The following is a 19,891-nucleotide window of genomic DNA, read 5'->3' on the forward strand; positions in this document are numbered from 1 at the left end:
TTATATGTTTCTGTGGTTTCAAAGTTATTTCTAAAAGTAATTTCAAGGAAATGTTGAAACAATGTTTCTTTAGTCATGACCATCAGTGCAGAAAACAGAATGGGACAGATACTGCAACATGAATAATAGCAATTACATTAACAAATAACTTTAGAACCATTGAAAACTTGCAACTAATGTATAATGGGAAGATTCTTAGAATTAAATAGTCTTTCATTAGGCAAAAAGCTATATTTGGGTTTACAACAAATGTTACTGTTGAATGAATAAAATTATCTATTCAACAATGAACTGTCTTTTGTATGATAGTTTAGCAATTAAGAAGCATACATGTGAAGTCCATATGGTCCCTTTCAGAACTATAGGTATAATGCTATACAATTACATTATGAAACATCAAGGAAAATTCACTGCTGAAAGATTCTGAGAAAATACTAGAATCAGCCTGAAGCATGTCAGTCATTATCAGCCCATTCTGAGTTAAGTGCTTCTAATGGTGCATAACTTCTGTAGATTTCCTAAAACTGTCAGGGGTATGGGAGCTGTCACAAAGAAAATACCAAAGTCGTTTTTTAGCCATTTTTAAAATGGCACCCTGTCATCATACAGCCAACAAAGTTAAATTAGTCACCTCGGGCCAAATTAAAAAACAAACAGTTGAAAGGGGTGTCCAAATATTCACGTGTCATGTAGCTATTCAGAGAAGGATAATACCAAGTAGACTAAAAACCTGAAAAAATAATAAGCAATAAACTGGTACATTTTGAGTGTGGCCCAGTGTACTGACACAGATTCCCAGATATTTACTGGTGTTCAATCAGTTTCCAGCCAGATAGCCTGCACATGTGTGGCCCCTTAAAGCAATTGATTTGGCTTAAAAACCAATGGTACCAAAGCGGATCAACCAAATCAAATATTCATGCTAAACAAAGACCATTTCAGCACCTGAATTATATATCTGCCTGACCAAAAAACCCACAAGCCACAATATTACAGACATAATGACCCACCCTCATTTACATCTGTATATTGTTTTCCTTGCACATATTTGTCCAGCATAATCATATTATGGAGTTTATATTTATATCAAAAAGCCCCACAGATGCAACAGGTAATAGCAATCAAATGCTCTTGAGAACCTGAGCAAGAAAGGAAGCAAAGAGATAAAATGATAACGTTTATAGTTTACTTTCAGGTCTGTGGGTGCTAATCTGGGTGGAATCGTGGTGGGGAATGTGTATGTGATCTATCTGCTATTCTGATCATTTGAAACAAAGATAGAAAATTGGACATTGTGGTTTAAATCTGGATAGGTGGCAGCACCAGAAGCCAACAATTTAGAGAGTTTCCCATTTTCTAACAGTTAAATTACAGCAAATCCAAAATTCCAACAGATTTAAATGGCAGAGCGTGATATGTATAAGTGAAATCAGAAGCAGAGAATCCCCTCACTCATTCCAAGAAAGCCTTATTTTAACAGTGACATCACCAAATGATTGGCAAATAAGAGAACTCTGTCTTTGCCTATCCAATATTTACAGATACCTACCTGCAAGCACTTTTAGCTGGCCCTACATTTACAGTTGGATGAAACATAATGAAGACACTTCCTAAGCAAGTGTGAGCAAGTCAGAACATTTTGACATGGATCTCACTGTTTGTTTTGTAAGAAAAGGATTTGACATTTTTTAGTAAATAAAGAGAGCTTTAAAAAGATAACTTGAAAGACCAATATGACCTGCATTATTTAGTTAGAGTCAAAGTATTAATAAGTCAAAGATATACTGAATCACATGAAGCTGCAAAAATGTTAATTTTTTTTTTTCAAGAAAAAAATAGGTTTTTGTAATTAAATATAAAGTTCAAAAGAAAGATTATGCAAATTCTGTAAAAGAAAACAGAAAAATATGCTAGATATGGTGCCTCTTTTATTGCTATTGTGTTTAATCCCCGGTGTATCTTCTTCTTGCTTTGTGTTCATGTGGCATCAATATTTTTTAAAATAAAAACACTATATCCAGTTTATGAAAATCTCAAAGAAACTTTTTTTGCATTATAAAATAACTTCCAAAAAAACCATTCCTATCTTAAACAGCTTTCAAATACTGGCATTTCCATTCTCCATTTTTTTAAAATTTTGGTTAATTTTCATTTAAAATGGTGACTTACTGCATCTCACTGTAATTTGTGCTTGTTGCTAATAAAGGGCCTAAATATTAAGATCAATTACCTGTGCCCCAATTAAAGACAGTCCCTGCAACTTTTCAGAGGAATTTCAACAAACAAAGATGGACCAGAGGTTCTCCATCTGTTATTGCACTACAAATTCCAGAATTCAACACCAGATGGACGATTAGAGGTATCAGGCATCAAATGATGAATACTCTTGAATATATAGTTAATCAATAGCTGTATGAGGGGTTGGAACACATATAATGTAAATATAAATCTATTCAAATTATTTGCTGTGGAGCTTAAGAACTTCATTCTTGGGTACAGATAGAATAACTCTAGTCTTTCTTCATTTCTGTTTGTAGAAAAAATACACTATGTATAGAAATAGAAGACATTTTCAAGGATAGCTCTGCATTTTTGGTTTAATCAGCAGATTTCTAATCAACTGAGAACCTAAATAAATGTTACAAAATCTATATAGAAGAGAAAGTTTATTTTGAGGAAGTCAGCTATATAAGATTATTCCAATGCTTTAAAGCTCTTATTCTGTTGGTTTTCATTAGCAATTCTATTGCAATTATGAGGACTTTTTTTTAAAGGTGATATTTTATTGTGCAGGAGGAAAAGCTATATACAGAAACAATACGGACCTTTTTTCACTTTTTGCCAAATAGTAAAGATCACTTTGACCTGGCAAGACTAGACACGGCATTAGTTGATATGTCTGCAGTGCATTCCAAGATGGTAATATATCTCACACCTTCAGCGGATTGCCCAGCATCCCTTCACAGGACTACCAAAGGCCAAACATGCCTTTTGGTAAGGAATGGTCCAGAAACAAGGATGTAGATAGCTCTAGAAATTGTTGACCTCGAGTTCATTTAAAAGCACAATACCATTTTCTATTAAATGATCTGCTAAAAATAATATTTGCATCACTAAATTTCTGGCCAAAAGATGCTGAAACATGATCCATGTGATGCCACAGGGCAAATGCACTGAACAGGGTAAAAGCTGTAACTTAAAGTAAAACATTACTACTTCCTCTTACGACTTGGTCAAAGCAAATCAGTTTACTGAGGAGCCCTCTGAATATTGAGCCACTCCATTTCTGAAAAGCTAACGAAGGTTGGTGCAACAATTGACAACAATGGTAATTATATTCTCATAAATTAATATGTCTGAAATAAGGATTTGGTCATGGACAAGGTAACTGAGATAAAGATATAGACAGGTCAAGTTCAGCCTGACCATCTATAGCTGGATCACTTGCAGACTTGCAGATGAAAATGTAAATTTTGATTGCCATTGCAACTATCCAAATTAGCCAACTGAACTAAATGACCATCAGTTTATAGGTAAGCCTCCCGAAAAATGTATCTTGGACAATAATTCGCTAAAAAATACAAAAATAGGTTTGCGGATGACCTCCAGTGACAGTTATGAACATGATGAGGCCACATTATTTATATGATCAATATTATACCTACTAAATCATGACATTTAGCAATTCTGGGTTTTTATCAATGCTCTATCTTTGGATCAGACATATATTAGTAAGCTGCTACAGGTCACCACCCACAGTTGTTTGAAGGTGATATCCGAGAAGCAAAACAATAAATTCTTCAACAACAACTACAGTTCCATAGCCTAGTCTTATAAGACTATTATGGTAGATTTCCAATTTTTAAACAGCAAGGTTACAAATTGTCTATTTTCTAAAAATTACAAATAGATTTTCCTTTTCTATAGTATTTTTAGTTTAGTGGCTCTTACAATTATAGAGACTAAATGGCCATTAATTGCTAAATCTGTGCAGTTAACAATTTGGAACTGAATAAATGTGCTTGTGTAGTAAATATAAGGGCAGACAAAAATGAAATAAACTGCAAATTCTGTGACTTGTATTATACAGAAACCTAATGTTTGCCACCTTAGGAATTCAGGCATTAATGGAATAGTGCAAGGCTTTAAAGATATGTAACATGGAAACATCTTGTAGTGCTAAATCCCTGGTGTTTACCAATTTTGGAGAGTGAAGTGCTCTTGGTGTGAATTAATTTAGAAGACATGACCATGCTCCTTATATAACAGCTTTGACAAGATACACCAGTCACTAGTAGTCCAGCAGAAGTCCTGCAAATATCACATTCCTATGGAAGTAAACTTCACCCAAATCAGATTAAAAGGTTTTCTAGTAGGTATTTGTGTATGTGAAATGATGAAGTTGACACTGGTATTCATAGGAAAAATTGGTAGCTATCAGATGCATTCACTGTGAGCACTGCTGATAATTGCAGGCTATAGTGAGATGTTATTACTGACAGATTTTCACAGTCAGCAATAGCCAGAGCTGTCTTTATGGGGCCAAGCACGGGACCCTGCAAACTGAGAGGGCGCAAAATGTGAAGAAAAAAAATCTTGTATCATAAATGTTCCATTTGACTGTAAATATAGCAAAACAGCACCTATAGCTGTGCCTGGAAAAGCCTGTAGCAAGCAATAATGATGGGACAAGATGGGCAGGTACAATTTGTTATTTACTCTACATCTCCCAGCACTGCCCCTAGCCAAAATGCTATTTACCAGGCTCACCAAATATGTGAATAATCGTAGGCTTTAATTAATGTCCCCTTGCATATCATGTAAAACAGTGATTAGGGATATTCTAACATTAAAACGAAGAACTAAAAACTTGGTTGTGACTAAAGATGGGAATTTTCAGGCTCTTATGCCTTGTTGTAAGATCTCATCCATTTGAATGCTCAAAGAATAGGACTATAGCTGGAACTCAGAAATGATAAGCACCATAAGCAAACAAACATACCGTAATTATAGCATTTATTGACAATCTTTACCCCCATCATATTTATGAAGAAAATCATTCTATTTTGCATGGATTTGTCAGACCATTGCTGAGCAGCACAGGATGCTGATGTTTTCATCTAGTTCAGCTTCACTGAAGGATTAAAAACCAAAGATCCTTGTTTTAAAGGGCACTGTCATTACATGAGCACCAAATAATTTGACCATAAATATATATATATATATTTTAGCATTGCCATAATCTCTTTTGATAGAGAATATATGGTTGACACCTGACAAACAACACGTTAGCATCATTTGTATGGTTATGTGTGCAAAACAATTACAACTTTAATGAATTTGAGCCTCTTGGTATAAATGTATGAACTGAAGGATCACAAATGTATATTTGTTTTTACAGTAAACATGTTTGGTTATTAGTTTGATGGAGGGGGGGGGTCAAAAATTGTTTTTCTCATAAAACAAGCCATGTAACACAAAATAAAGCAGATAACATACACCATTTAGACATACAAAAAGCCCTCCTCTAACCCATAGTCGCTTTGCCAGATTTACATAGGGAATTACTAGAGAGGAAAGTGAAGCATAGATACTGTTGGATGAAGAAGAATTAACACTGGTATCATACTGTGGCAAAAGTTTTAAAAAATATGAGGTTTACTTTAAATTAAGCCTTGGAAATCCATATGCCACTAAACAGGTACCAACCGAAGACAAAATAGTCCACCTATCATTAGTGGCCCTGTAGTAAAAGGAAACCAAAAATATGTTTTTCTTCAACAGTTTTCAAGTGAGGGCAGCAACAAAAGTCCCAAATCTGTTGGAGATGTCAGAATGAAGGGATCTCCACGTAGGAACAGGAGTCCTACCCTTTGTCTCTCCAATGTCATCTGTGCAATGAACGGAGAGGCATTGTAAATGGCTTCCATTTTGTGCCGCTGCTGAGGTCTTGTTCTGGGGAAGATCAAGGGCTAGAAGAAAAATATGACAACACATTAAAAATTTGCTTTTTTTTTAGAACTTTTCAGATAACTGCCACAATAAATGCTACATACATAATATATAATAATAATACATTTAGCAACATGATAAGATTTAGAAAGAACCACTATAAAACAAAATGCCATAAACCATTTGCAAATAAGAAGAACAGAAGATTATTGTTTGTGTCTATGTATATATATATATATATATATATATATAAGGAGAGGGAACAGTCAAATTCCTATACAGCACTTGCTTCTTTACATATAAAAAATCCTTTTCACAACAGAACTTCAATATCAAACAGAAGCAATTTTCACCTATGTTCAACATGATCCTAATAACACAAGGATTATAATGAGAGAATGTAATTTACTTTCCCAGTGTCAGGCACATAATTATTTACATAGTTAATTTGGGTCAAAAAAGACAACAGTGCATCAAATTTAACTCCTCCATATGAACACGAGCATATATATATATCCAAGAAGTCATCTAAGTCCCATCTTAAAGGCATTAATGGAATTGGCCATCACAACATCACCCAGTGGAGCATTCCACAACCTCACTGTCCACTCTAACCTAAAACACTCCCATTAGCCATTAGGGCACACAAAAATCAAGGACTTGCTTCATTAATATAAAGCCTAAATCTATAATTCTTCTAAGAAACTCTCCTCAAACTGTTGTTTATTCTGAATTAAAATCCAAGCTCTAGTGTACTCTATTTAAGTTTCAGTGTCCACAATTCCCTACATAAGCCAAAAATTAAGGGTTAAACACTAACTAAACCAATTCTTAATACTGTATTGTAAACCAAAATATTTTTTAATTACTCTAAGCTTGGGCAAGATTATACATTATCAGTCCATCCCTCTGTTGCTTCTTTATCTTTCCCACCTGAAAAGAAATGATTGGATTGGAAACTTATGTGATTCATTATATCAAACATGAAAATAACTTTTTATTTTGAACTGGAATTAATATTAAGTACTGTTAAACATGTTTACATTGCAGCTTGTAAGAAACGTTATAATACAGATGCCATCCCTGCCCTGCCTAGAGACAAGTGCAGATTGTATTTCTGATGCCTACCAGCATCTGCAATTTCTTCATTAGAGAAACCCATGGCGTTCCTAATTTCGTGTTTCTCACTTTACCGAGATTCCAAAGAAGAAAAGCTTGTTTATTTTAAGCAGAACAGAGCCCTTGCTCGGGGCTGCTAAAGAGTTAATGCATGTGTAGGTTTCAAACATTTGTTATCTTGCAGGCAGCAGTGATAAATTCATTTTACCGCATCTTTTAAATATGCATGGCATGTAATGTAGCATGGAGCTGCAAAGGGGAAGGAAAGCCTGAGATAACAGGTTTACAGTGAAAGATAGCGTAAGTACTTCTGCTTTTCTGCTCCAGTGAACCCAGTGAAATAACAATTCCAAGGGAACCTTGGAAACTGTATTTTAGCCATATTTTGTTTAACAAGATGAACTTATGCGATTAGAGAACACATAAAAATGGCAAAAGAGCATTCCTCGGGGGAAGAAAATACATATATATTTAGCTTTAGGAATATATAAAGACATGGTTTCAACTTAAGCTTTGCAGCATAACTATGCATTACAGAATATAGTGCGCTTTATCTAGAAATCCCATAAATATGAATATGTTATGTAACCAACCTTTTCAATATGGCAACTACTAATGATATTCTGAATCATGAAAAGCAATATATATTTTTTCTGCAATATACACTGGCTTGGTTTTAGAGCAGGGCAAAAAGAGAATCTCCAGAATAAAAGGGACCTCTTGGAGGGGGCAGATAAAAGTATAAGGACATAATACATAGCGTGACAGCAGAGATGTCCAAACTGCAGCCTTACACCAATGACTGAACTGAAGGTGGGATGCTGTAGTAGTTTAACCGCAGCTGGAGGGTTGCATGTTGGACATCACTGATGTTCTGTATATTCATGAACTGGCCTGCCTTTATAATTTGGACATATTCAGGAAGGGCTCCCCTTTCTACATCCTGCTTCTAATATCTACTGTTGCTTCTTCATTAAGGAAAGACTGTCAAGGTGAAAGGCACTGAGGCCGTTAGTAAAAGGAGATGAAGGTTGCTATAAGCAATAATAAAAAAAGCATAGCAACCAAGTTCATGATGCTGCAGGAGACACAGAGAGAAAGGGGCATATTTCCGTGAGTTAAAGTGACAAGTCTTGAAGATAGAATCAGTAAATGAAGAGACAGTCTGAGCTGCTGGTGCTTGTATAATGATACAGTGTGTAAGAATGCAGAAAACCAGGATGGAAATGGGAAGAAATAGAATTATTTCAGGCTTGATCATTTACGATTGATATTAGCCAAAAAGTCTTTGAAAGGTCTAAACAAAATGCATTTTTAAGTTACATGGGTATTGCCATGTATTTAATTTTATTTTGCCACCCCCAACTACAGTAGCACAACCCATAGAATCCTACAGGTAGCTATGACTTTTGAATTTTATGATATTAAGTTAAGGATAATATAGGACAGAATATGTATATATGTAACCCACATCCAGTATACGTGCATTGGTTCCCAGTTATTATCAACATTTATTCATATAGCACCAGCAAGTTACGCAGCACTTTACATTAATATAACAAACAGGGATCTTACAATACATCTTATAATACTTGCTTTAACAAGCAAGTGTAATAGAATAATAATATGAACAGCATAAGTCACAAAAAAGTTAACATGAATTTAATATTAAGTATCTAAATAAGCCCTTCATGAGTGAGAGTATTTTGAACTTTAGCAAACTTACACCAAACCTTATTACTGTCTTGGTGTAAAGCAGATCTTTGTTCACAGGATGGGAAAGGGTTAAGAACTGACTTAAAGACCAAGCTATTCAGCTATGCAATAATAACATGCTTATTTCCTTCTCAATAGATCCTCTACAGCCTCAAAAACATGAGCAAAATTATAGATTATATTGATTATAAATACAAATACTTTTTAAACATGCATTATATTCATAGTAGACAAGTCTTTATTGAGTAGATTCCCAGTGAATCTACTATTATACCAGGAAGCACAAAGCTAAAAAAAAGGACACATTTTTGTTAGTCTTTGTGTACTGTTTTTGTCACAAAAAATCAGAATCAAAGGAGAGGACTGAGAAGAAGTGCAGCTTTGTAAAGGTCTGGCGAAGAATCGGCTCCATTCTTTCTGCATGCTCTTAAGATTAAAATGACAAACAGGAGGTGAGGATCCCTAGAAAGGCTATTGGCCTCAGGGCTCGTCCCTTACACTTTGACAAAGGCTCTGACAAACCGTCAGCTACTGCTCCTTGGCTGCCGGGACACTCTCACAGCATGAGCTCAGAGTGTAGCGGCCATTCCCCAATAAGCAGTCAACCATGAACAGCTCTGTTTGCTAGTGATCTTGTTAAGGTAACGTTAGTTCATTTGGATCAAATATCCAATGGTATATTTGAAGCAGCCTCAGACCATGATAACAATTAGTTATATTATGCCCAACAACTCAGCAACTCAACCTTCATTTCTGTCTGCATATGTAAATCCAAAGCCATTTCCAACTTTCCTGAGGCTGAAAGAGAACTGTGTCCAGAATATTTTCACCCATCTCTGTTGCCTTAGGAGAGGTGTGTGTTCATGTGTGTGTGTGTGTGGTTTTTTTTGTTTTCCTTTGACAAATCTACAAGCTGACAGTATGACATATTGGTCTGGGCAGATAACGTTCTGTCTACATACATCACAAAATCAGAATCTACCATTTTTCTCGAGGAATTCATTTGCACCATTTTCTTTTAAGTAAAGTTTGCTCATAGAAGGAGAAAAAGAAATGTCCATTTCAAAAAACTCAAGTGCATAGTATTATTTGTAGCTCTAGCCTTATCACTTGCAAATTGTAAATTTGAATGACTTAAATGTGCAACTAAAAATACACATTTTAGTAAACTAATATTCATGCAATTATATTTATAGCAGGCAAATATACGTGTATAATGGCATGCAACTGTATTATTAAACCTTAAATCTTAGATGTCCAGTATGCAGCCCTCCACATTAAAGGTCTGCACCCAATACTAATGCACTGCTTGCCAATCTGTGTCCATTCCCCCAACCCTAAAATAGTGGCTTGGATAATTTCATAAACAAGCATAATATCCAAGGCTATTGTGATACTAAAATCTACAGTTAGTATTGATGTTGGTATATATGGTTTATGTATGTGAGTGTATAGACAAGTTGGTAGGGGTGTATGTGTGTGCACTGGGGTTTCTTTGAAATTGTTCAACTTGATGGACTTTGGTCTTTTTTCATCCCAATTTAACTCTGTAACTTTGTAACTCAAACCCAGATCAAACACCTATAATTACTTCAGAAATGGGCAGGATTGGGGATGGGGCTGGTACGAGGGTATTACAAATGGGCCAGGATCCTGACTCTTTGTGGTGCAACAAGCACACACAGCTGCACTGTTCAGTGATGTTCCAGGCATTGATATGTTCCATAGCCTACAAATGTCTAGTTCTCTTCTAGTTACCTGAATAATGACAACTGAGACTAGGGGGCTGATTTACTTACCCACGAACGGGTCGAAATGAGTCCGATTGCGTTTTTTTCGTAATGATTGGTATTTTGCGATTTTTTCGTATGTTTTGCGATTTTTTCGGATTCTTTACGAATTTTTCGTTACCAATACGATTTTTGCGTAAAAACGCGAGTTTTTCGTATCCATTACGAAAGTTGCGTAAAACGTTGCGCTTTTTTTGTAGCGTTAAAACTTACGCGAAAAGTTGCGCATTTTTCGTAGCGTTAAAACTTACGCGAAACTTTGCACCTTTTAAGTTTTAACGCTACGAAAAATGCGCAACTTTTCGCGTAAGTTTTAACGCTACGAAAAAAGCGCAACTTTTTACGCAACTTTCGTAATGGATACGAAAAACTCGCGTTTTTACGCAAAAATCGTATTGGTAACGAAAAATTCGTAAAGAAGCCGAAAAAATCGCAAAACATACGAAAAAATCGCAAAATGTTCGTTTTCAAGTCGGAACTTTTCCAATTCGGGTCGGATTCGTGGGTTAGTAAATCAGCCCCTAGGTAATGTCCTATCACTGTTTTTAAGAACCTGTGAATAATAACAAGTACATAGTGTATGTAATTGTATGGTATATGCCCAAGGCTTCCTTTGTTCTCAAACTGCATTTATGTATTGAGATCCTTATAAAGTAAGTATGTCCAAAATGTTGAGTTTATTCTAAGGGGCACATTTACTAATCCACGAACGTCCGAAAGCGCACAAATGCGTTTTTTCCGCAATGATCGTTATTTTCGCGATTGTTTCATATTTTGCGCAACTTTTTCGACGCGACGAAAAAAATCGCTACATTTTCGTTTCAAATCCGTTTTTTTCCCATTCGGATTCGGGGATTAGTAAATGTGCCCCTAAGTGTACATTTTGAGACAATACTTTGCTGTTATCTACAGTTTACCCATATGTCATAGAAAAAGGTATATTTCAAAATTTTTTAGATTTTTCCCATGTTAAAAAGATATTGTTTATCAAAATCTTCTATACAGTACATTAAATATATATATATTTTATATAAAATGATTTATGGTTCGTAGCACCAGGAAATAAAATGGCTTCCTATGTGACAAAATTGGAGAACGTCAACATGTTCATTCTTCGTTTTACCTAGAGATCTAGAATTCTGCTATATTTGTACATATGAATTTAGCATAGAAATATAGACTTGGTTTGGATGTCAGCATATCACAAAAAATGTAAGTGTTTGGAAAGCAAGATCACGATTTGCACAAGAAAAACATGGATTATAATGTGTGTTTATAATTCACAGCCATATGAGTAGAAGAATAAATACTTTTTTCTCTATTGGCAATGGTAATCATATCTTTTTTTCCTATTTATTTTACCTTGAAATATCATTCAGTCCTCGTATTGCATTCTTGTAATTTGTATTTCCAGAAGTAGCAAACTCCAGCTATACAGAACCTAGCATATTTTCTTCCCTAAAATTAAAAGGAGTTCAATGAATTTTACCAGTTGGCAAAACAGCAGAAATATCAGTGTGCTAACACTGGAAGCATGCTACAGAGGCACACCACAAATTACATTGGATGCTGGAGAAGCATACGCAGTTATTACTTGATCTTAAATATGTCTATTGCTATTTAGGGAGGAAAATCCTGCCTGCCTGTAGCACCTATCTATCTAGTATATGTCTATATACGTTCTTACTGTATATTACAATGAAGTGCTAAAAACATCAAATACTTATGTTCTTTATTACAGATATGTTTAATTTCTGTAATAAAGACCAAATCTTAGCAGCCTAGGGTAAACTAAAATGATGTACATCTTACCACTACCAGAAGCTGTGGCCATAGTCTAAACCACTTGTTTCCAGATATTTCCAGTTTAACATTCGATCAAGGCCAGACCCAGACTGTGGAGTCCTGCTATGAGATGCCACAAACACAAACAGTTACTATTCATTGGGTGGGGGGCTGGGTGGGGGGCTCTTTGGGCCTCTGTGTCCTTGAAATGCCAGGGCCTATTTTTAATCCCAGTCCAGAACTGGTCAAGGCCTACCCATCTAGCTAAAAGAGGTACAGATATAGGAAAGGGTTGGTATATCAGTCTTTCAGTCATAGTTCTAAAAATAACCTGCACACTACGTAGTTTTACCCTAAAGTTCATCCTAATTGATCTGCCAATGAATTATAAAATGCAATCTAAACTAACCATAGTATAATCATGGCATATTCCAAAAAGCATAAAAGAAATAAAATATATACACACACATATATATTGAAAAAATAATATATCTATATGACTGATCTAATTTTATACAATATTTGTAGTAACAGGACGATAAAGAAAGCCAAGTGGCTTGCATACACTTATGATTAGAATATGCTTATGATAGATTTCCACTTTTATCATATGCATATATTAGTATTGATGTTGGTATATATGGTTTATGTATGTGAGTGTATAGATAGGTCAGTATAGGTTTGTGTGTGCTGGGTTTACTTGGAAGGGTTGAACTTGATGGACTCTGGTCTTTTTTCATTCAGGGCCGGATTTCTCCGTGAGGCGCCCCGAGGCAGCCCCTGTGTCTGTCCCCCTCTGCGCATGCGCGAACGCGGCCCCCAGTGCGCATGCGCGAACGTGACCCCGTGCGCATGCGCAAACGCGCCTGCTCCCCAGTGCGTATGCGCAAACCCTCCTTTAAACTCCCATACGGAGCAGTGGGGAGAGGTCCCCACTGCTCCGTATGGGAGCCAAATTTAAAAATTTTCTTGCGGCGGGGCGGCATGCCGCCCTAGGCCCGGGCCTTTGTGGCCTTTCCACAAATCCGGGCCTGTTTTCATCCCAATGTAACTATGTATCAGGAACAGTCTCAGTCTAAGATTTCACACACATTTTCTTGTACCTTCTGTCAGTTATAACAACAATTAAAGAACATCTCTACAAATATCCTGGTTTTTGGGTCCTCATTACCTGCCAGATTTTTTTGTGCTAATCTGGAGGCATTACAGAAGCATTACATTAATATTTCCAGGTGGTTCAGGTATACCACATTGCAACCCATGCTAGTCTTATAGGAGGAGGAGTTCATTTGAGACATGTTATATTGCATTTCTAATGGATCCAGACTCTCATGGGTAATGATCTGTACCAAAGGCAAGAGATTTTCATATATTTCATACAGCTGCAAAACAGCTTTGTGCCTAAATCTCAAATATCTCAAAGAACAGCATATTTTCTAAAGAGAAGCATTGGCAGAGCTGACTTAGCATAATTATAATAGCAAAAAAAAGTCAAGTATTCTTGCCCTATTACTAGATAAATATTAACAAAGGATTTACTGGTGTGGAATACAACTCTTCTGTGAATTACTTGGCACAGTGAATGTAATCTCAGTAAAACTTTCCAAGCAATGCAAATTGTACAATGTAATAGTTCCATGCAAAAGTCTCCCAGGAAAGTATTCCCAAAGCAACTTTGTCTACAATTTATTGTATTATTACTACCATGTGTTTTTTATATGGTGCCAGTATCTTATGCAGCATTTGCTTATTATTAACATCATTCCTTGCCACATTGAAGCCATATTAAGTACATTTATACATGGGTAGAACATACAAACTCCTTGCAGTTGGAATCAAACTCAGGACTCCAGCCAAGGAAGGCTACAGCGCTAACCACTGTTTCACTATTTGCTGTGTGCGCCGGTGTCAAAGCTTATGTGTGCATGCACGAGTGCACCAGAATATTGTCCATAAGGGTTTAGCTATTTCTGCACAATACAGTGTATTGTTCATTTATAGAATAATTCCCAAAAGCAAGAGTTTTAATGTACATGCAAATAGACAGCATACATTAACTAGAGCTATTTTCTTCCTCTACAGCTGTAAGCTATATAGCACAATGAATATTTCCTCTAGACAGGCACTCTAATTGATCTTTATATTCAGCAAAAAAAAAAAAATCTGTGTTCTATGCCAAATACATAGTCAAGAAAGGTCAGCAGCAGTATTAAACTACAATTGTGTTATCAATAAATCTAAATAGGAGGCAATGTGTTGTCACCTGTATGTATGTACCTTTCTCAAATTTAGATTGGAATTTTTAATTTGAGGTTTAAAGAACTAAATCATTTCAAAAGGCATATATACAGTGGTGTGAAAAACTATTTGCCCCCTTCCTGATTTCTTATTCTTTTGCATGTTTGGCACACTTAAATGTTTCTGCTCATCAAAAACCGTTAACTATTAGTCAAAGATAACATAATTGAACACAAAATGCAGTTTTTAAATGAAGGTTTACGTTATTAAGGGAGAAAAAAAACTCCAAATCTACATGGCCCTGTGTGAAAAAGTGATTGCCCCCCTTGTTAAAAAATAACTTAACTGTGGTTTATCAATTTCAATTTTCAATTTCAATATCAATTTCTGTAGTCACCCCCAGGCCTGATTACTGCCACACCTGTTTCAATCAATAAAGCACTTAAATAGGAGCTACCTGACACAGAGAAGTAGCCCAAAAGCACCTCAAAAGCTAGATATCATGCCAAGATCCAAAGAAATTCAGGAACAAATGAGAACAAAAGTAATTGAGATCTATCAGTCTGGTAAAGGTTATAAAGCCATTTCTAAAGCTTTGGGACTCCAGCGAACCTCAGTGAGAGCCATTATCCACAAATGGCAAAAACAGTGGTGAACCTTCCCAGGAGTGGCCGGCCGACCAAAATTACCCCAAGAGCGCAGAGACAACTCATCCGAGAGGCCACAAAAGACCCCAGGACAACATCTAAAGAACTGCAGGCCTCACTTGCCTCAATTAAGGTCAGTGTTCACGACTCCACCATAAGAAAGAGACTGGGCAAAAACAGCCTGCATGGCAGATTTCCAAGGCGCAAACCACTTTTAAGCAAAAAGAACATTAAGGCTCGTCTCAATTTTGCTAAAAAACATCTCAATGATTGCCAAGACTTTTGAGAAAATACCTTGTGGACCGACGAGACAAAAGTTGAACCTTTTGGAAGGTGCGTGTCCCGTTACATCTGGCGTAAAAGTAACACAGCATTTCAGAAAAAGAACATCATACCAACAGTAAAATATGGTGGTGGTAGTGTGATGGTCTGGGGTTGTTTTGCTGCTTCAGGACCTGGAAGGCTTGCTGTGATAGATGGAACCATGAATTCTACTGTCTACCAAAAAATCCTGAAGGAGAATGTCCGGCCATCTGTTCGTCAACTCAAGCTGAAGCGATCTTGGGTGCTGCAGCAGGACAATGACCCAAAACACACCAGCAAATCCACCTCTGAATGGCTGAAGAAAAACAAAATGAAGACTTTGGAGTGGCCTAGTCAAAGTCCTGACCTGAATCCTATTGAGATGTTGTGGCATGACCTTAAAAAGGCGGTTCATGCTAGAAAACCCTCAAATAAAGCTGAATTACAACAATTCTGCAAAGATGAGTGGGCCAAAATTCCTCTAGAGCGCTGTAAAAGACTCTTTGCAAGTTATCGCAAACGCTTGATTGCAGTTATTGCTGCTAAGGGTGGCCCAACCAGTTATTAGGTTCAGGGGGCAATTACTTTTTCACACAGGGCCATGTAGGTTTGGATTTTTTTTCTCCCTAAATAATAAAAACCCTCATTTAAAAACTGCATTTTGTGTTTACTTGTGTTATCTTTGACTAATAGTTAAATGTGTTTGATGAGCAGAAACATTTAAGTGTGCCAAACATGCAAAAGAATAAGAAATCAGGAAGGGGGCAAATAGTTTTTCACACCACTGTATATATAGTCCATGTACATTACAAAGAAGGATAATTTAAGGTGCTGCTTACAAAAGACAAGTGATTTATACATATTATACATGTGTATGGACAAGAGCAAATGTATAACCCATGTGCATATGTAAAACTTGTTTTTTTTTGTAACTTGAATTTTTATTGGTGTTTTATACACAATGATTGTAACAGGCATTCAAAAGGTCAGTAGTAGCAATGTTACAGTATAATCAAATGATTCAATTGAATTGACCTTGTCTCAGGGTACATAACAGGTCTATAAAGCTTGTTTTTATGAGATTACATTTGAATGGAAACCCAAATCATTCTATCTGTGGTAATTAATAAATATCCAAACTATTCCCATGGATTTCATATAATTTTCCGTTGAATGTTCTCATGAACAGCTGGTAATATACAATGTCATGTGCAGATTTTTTTTTTAAGTATGTATTCATGCATAGTATTTGTATAACAATGATCCATAAGGTATGTTCTGGAGCTCTGCTGCACACATACAATATGCCTTCCACTTGTTTTCCCTCCAGACGCACATCAATATGGATGTGCTTCCAGAACACCAACTAGCAGTGTTCCATCTGTTTATCTGTGGGAGAACCCTACACCACCCTGACGCTGACAAACACGCTCTATGCATTATAAAGCAATACAATTTTGTAAGCCTCTAAGATCACCGCCTGTGCCAATATTTAACATGATCCACAAGAGAGTATTACCGAGGAAATCTCTGCAACAACTCTTTTAGCTTACAGAAGTACCAAGCAGCAGTGTGCTTGGGAGTTAATATACGTATCATTCAGAAGATCCATAAATAACCTGTAAAATCATTTTGTACATGTCGCTTAGTGATATAAGTCAGTGGTTGGTGATGTCACTTGTGCCAAATGGCCCACTGAAATTTGTATATTATAAGAAATAAATGACATCCTACTAAATTAACACGTTAGACATCAGCTTAGAATTTCCATGATCCGTAGGACTGTATGGCCTTGTGCCTTTAGATGGTCATGGACTCCTCAGTAACATAAAGTGTACTGTACAGTTATGATAACTTATATTTGCATATACACATTAGAGTGTTAAAACAAATAGGGAGTTATGTAATATAAGGTGCAATGCTTGCTACTGTTCTTATCACCTACAGCAACTAATCAACAAGTAGCATTAACTGTTCTCCTGTTTCATAGAAAACATCCCATTAGTTGCTATGGGTTACTGCACTTGGGCATATAGTGCCTGAGCTCAGTGGACCATGTCACATTTTGACTGAAGGTGAAGGGGGAAGTAGCCTTACATGAGCTTGGGTTGCATAGTTTATAGATACCAATAGAATGTTTTGGTGTAATAACTTGGGAGACTCATTCAATAACTAAATGTAATTTTTTATATAATTTTTTCATATAATTCTAAATACACCAACATAAATCACATTCCCTTTAAGTTATATCTTACAACCTATGTATTATACCTCAGAATTCATATACTTGTATAAAAGTCTGTAGCCTTGTGTCTTCATATAGTCACAGAATCCCTCCCTCAGTGACTTTTAATATCCTTACAATAGGGGTTATGTTATTTCCTTTATAACGCACGCTAAAAATTCAGTGTTGCTGAGCCAGTTGGTTATCCATGCCAGCAATGGAATGCACAACTTGGTAAATCCAAACAAGTATAAAGTCATTCTTCATGGCTAATTTTCATCATTAGAGCAACCAGTATAGCAGCTCCCACTAAATAATAAACAAATGCACAGTGCAGAATAAACTATGCCCAAACATTAATAGAAAAGTGATGAATAAATAAATCCTACTAATGCAGATTACCTTTAAATATCTCATTTGAATCATCCCAGCACAAACTAATTACACTGCTATGCAATGCTAGATTGCACATGGAGGCTAATTAATTGCTAGTTAAAAGTTGTTGTTTTTTTCTTTTCCTCAGTTGCTGGGATTCATGAATGGCCAGGAAGAAATGCTAGAGGGGGCATCTTTAATTCCATTTTAGCTCCATGACCTACATAGACAATGCTGTGTGCGTATTTAGGTTGTGGAAAGGTCCTGGATTCTAAAATAAGGGATGTGGGGCTCCATTTGTGACTTTGTGTAGTATGTGCTATTCATGTGCCTAAGCCTGAATTCTCTCCCAAAGCCAGCAGGGTTAACTTTAGCTCTGCTATTTCTTCCTTTCTTTCCCTAGAAATAGTTCTGTGGAAACAGTTACAATGAAATGTTTTCGTCTTAACATCAAACAGGGGGCCCATGAGCAGGAAAGCAACCTTGTAAAATATAAACAGACATTACTTTTGAATACTTTATGGATTATTCATCCAATTTAAGACATTCGCAACTGTCCTCACGCGGTGAAGAATGCTTCTAGTATCACTTAGTATCTATTCTTGGAAGATGATCTGTTTAGCTATTCCGATCGTAACTGCACGGAGGTCACAGGCATTTGGTTTTATCACATTCATTTTATTACTTTTGAATATTAATAACAGCTTGAAAGAACCATAATGCGATATTATATTTGTTGTTAAAGGGGAAAATGGCTTCTAGCCTGTAAAACCAACTGGAAAAATTATGCAGTAGAAGTGGAAAAAAAAAATCCCAGAGAACATTGAAGTTGTATGCTATTCAGCCAGTGCAAGTGATATATAGCTTAGCTCCGCTGCTGGAGAACCAGCTGGAGAGGAAACAGTTAAGCTACTCCACACGTTTCAGATTTCTCACACTGGGTTTGTAGCTGCCTCTAACCTGCTACCCCTCCTTCTGTCTGACCCTTGACATTTCCACTCTGCTTCTCACTAGCAGACAAGAGAAAGAGGAAGAAAAGTCTATGGAACAAAACAATCTCTCCCAAACTAGTCTGAACAGATCATTTTATAGCATTTGCTCCATTTGGGACAGAGGAGCACCTTTGGGCTTGTGCATACGTGAAGGACCAGTGGGGTTAGGAAAACCGGTGCAAGAATTTCTTTTTTTTATATCCCCTTACTAATGGTTCAGAAAGCCATATTGTTGATCCAAACAACAAAGCCCTGTGGCTGATAACACACGTTAGTTAGCTAAAGGCACAAAGATTAGCCAATGACATTTTAATAAGTCAATTAGATGCCAGATAGCAGTCCTTATGTTTATCTAGTAGCACACAGACACTTCAGAAATATTAACATACTCCCCCCCCCCTTTCCTTAATGATGTACTGTCCAATATGGGAAGCAGACTCTCAACACTTCTTTTTTTTCTATTTTTTGTGTAGCAAGGACACAAAGCTGGATACAGTCAAAGATTCTGTGTGTGCACAGTGCAGGCTGGAGTTCCAGAAGCTATATTTTTATAAATTTGTTTGGGTAAACAGACTGGACTGATTGGCTGTGAGGATTTTTGTCCTTGACCACGTTTGCCTTTAAGCCCTGATTGTTAGACGATTTGTTATTTTGGTTACAGATTTTATATTCTGCTTTTGCCGTGTTCTGAGTAGCTAAGACTCGCAGTGTGGGCAGTGGAAGTCATTTGTACATCCTGTCATGATTTTT

General features: G+C 36.4%; 1 protein-coding gene across 2 annotated transcripts in view; it reads right to left on the reverse strand.

Moving 5' to 3' along the window:
• Nucleotides 1-5,001: 5,001 nt before the first annotated feature.
• Nucleotides 5,002-19,891, reverse strand: part of mn1 (meningioma (disrupted in balanced translocation) 1) — a 45,977-nt gene continuing 31,087 nt past the window's right edge. The window contains 1 exon segment of one of the 2 annotated variants that reach the window (NM_001100202.1): nucleotides 5,002-5,972. In NM_001100202.1, coding sequence (NP_001093672.1) covers nucleotides 5,788-5,972 — 185 coding nt within the window. In that variant the 3' untranslated portion in view covers nucleotides 5,002-5,787. 2 annotated transcript variants of the gene reach the window in all.

The sequence above is a fragment of the Xenopus tropicalis genome, chromosome 1, assembly GCF_000004195.4.
Source record: "Xenopus tropicalis strain Nigerian chromosome 1, UCB_Xtro_10.0, whole genome shotgun sequence".
Classification (NCBI taxonomy): domain Eukaryota; kingdom Metazoa; phylum Chordata; class Amphibia; order Anura; family Pipidae; genus Xenopus; species Xenopus tropicalis.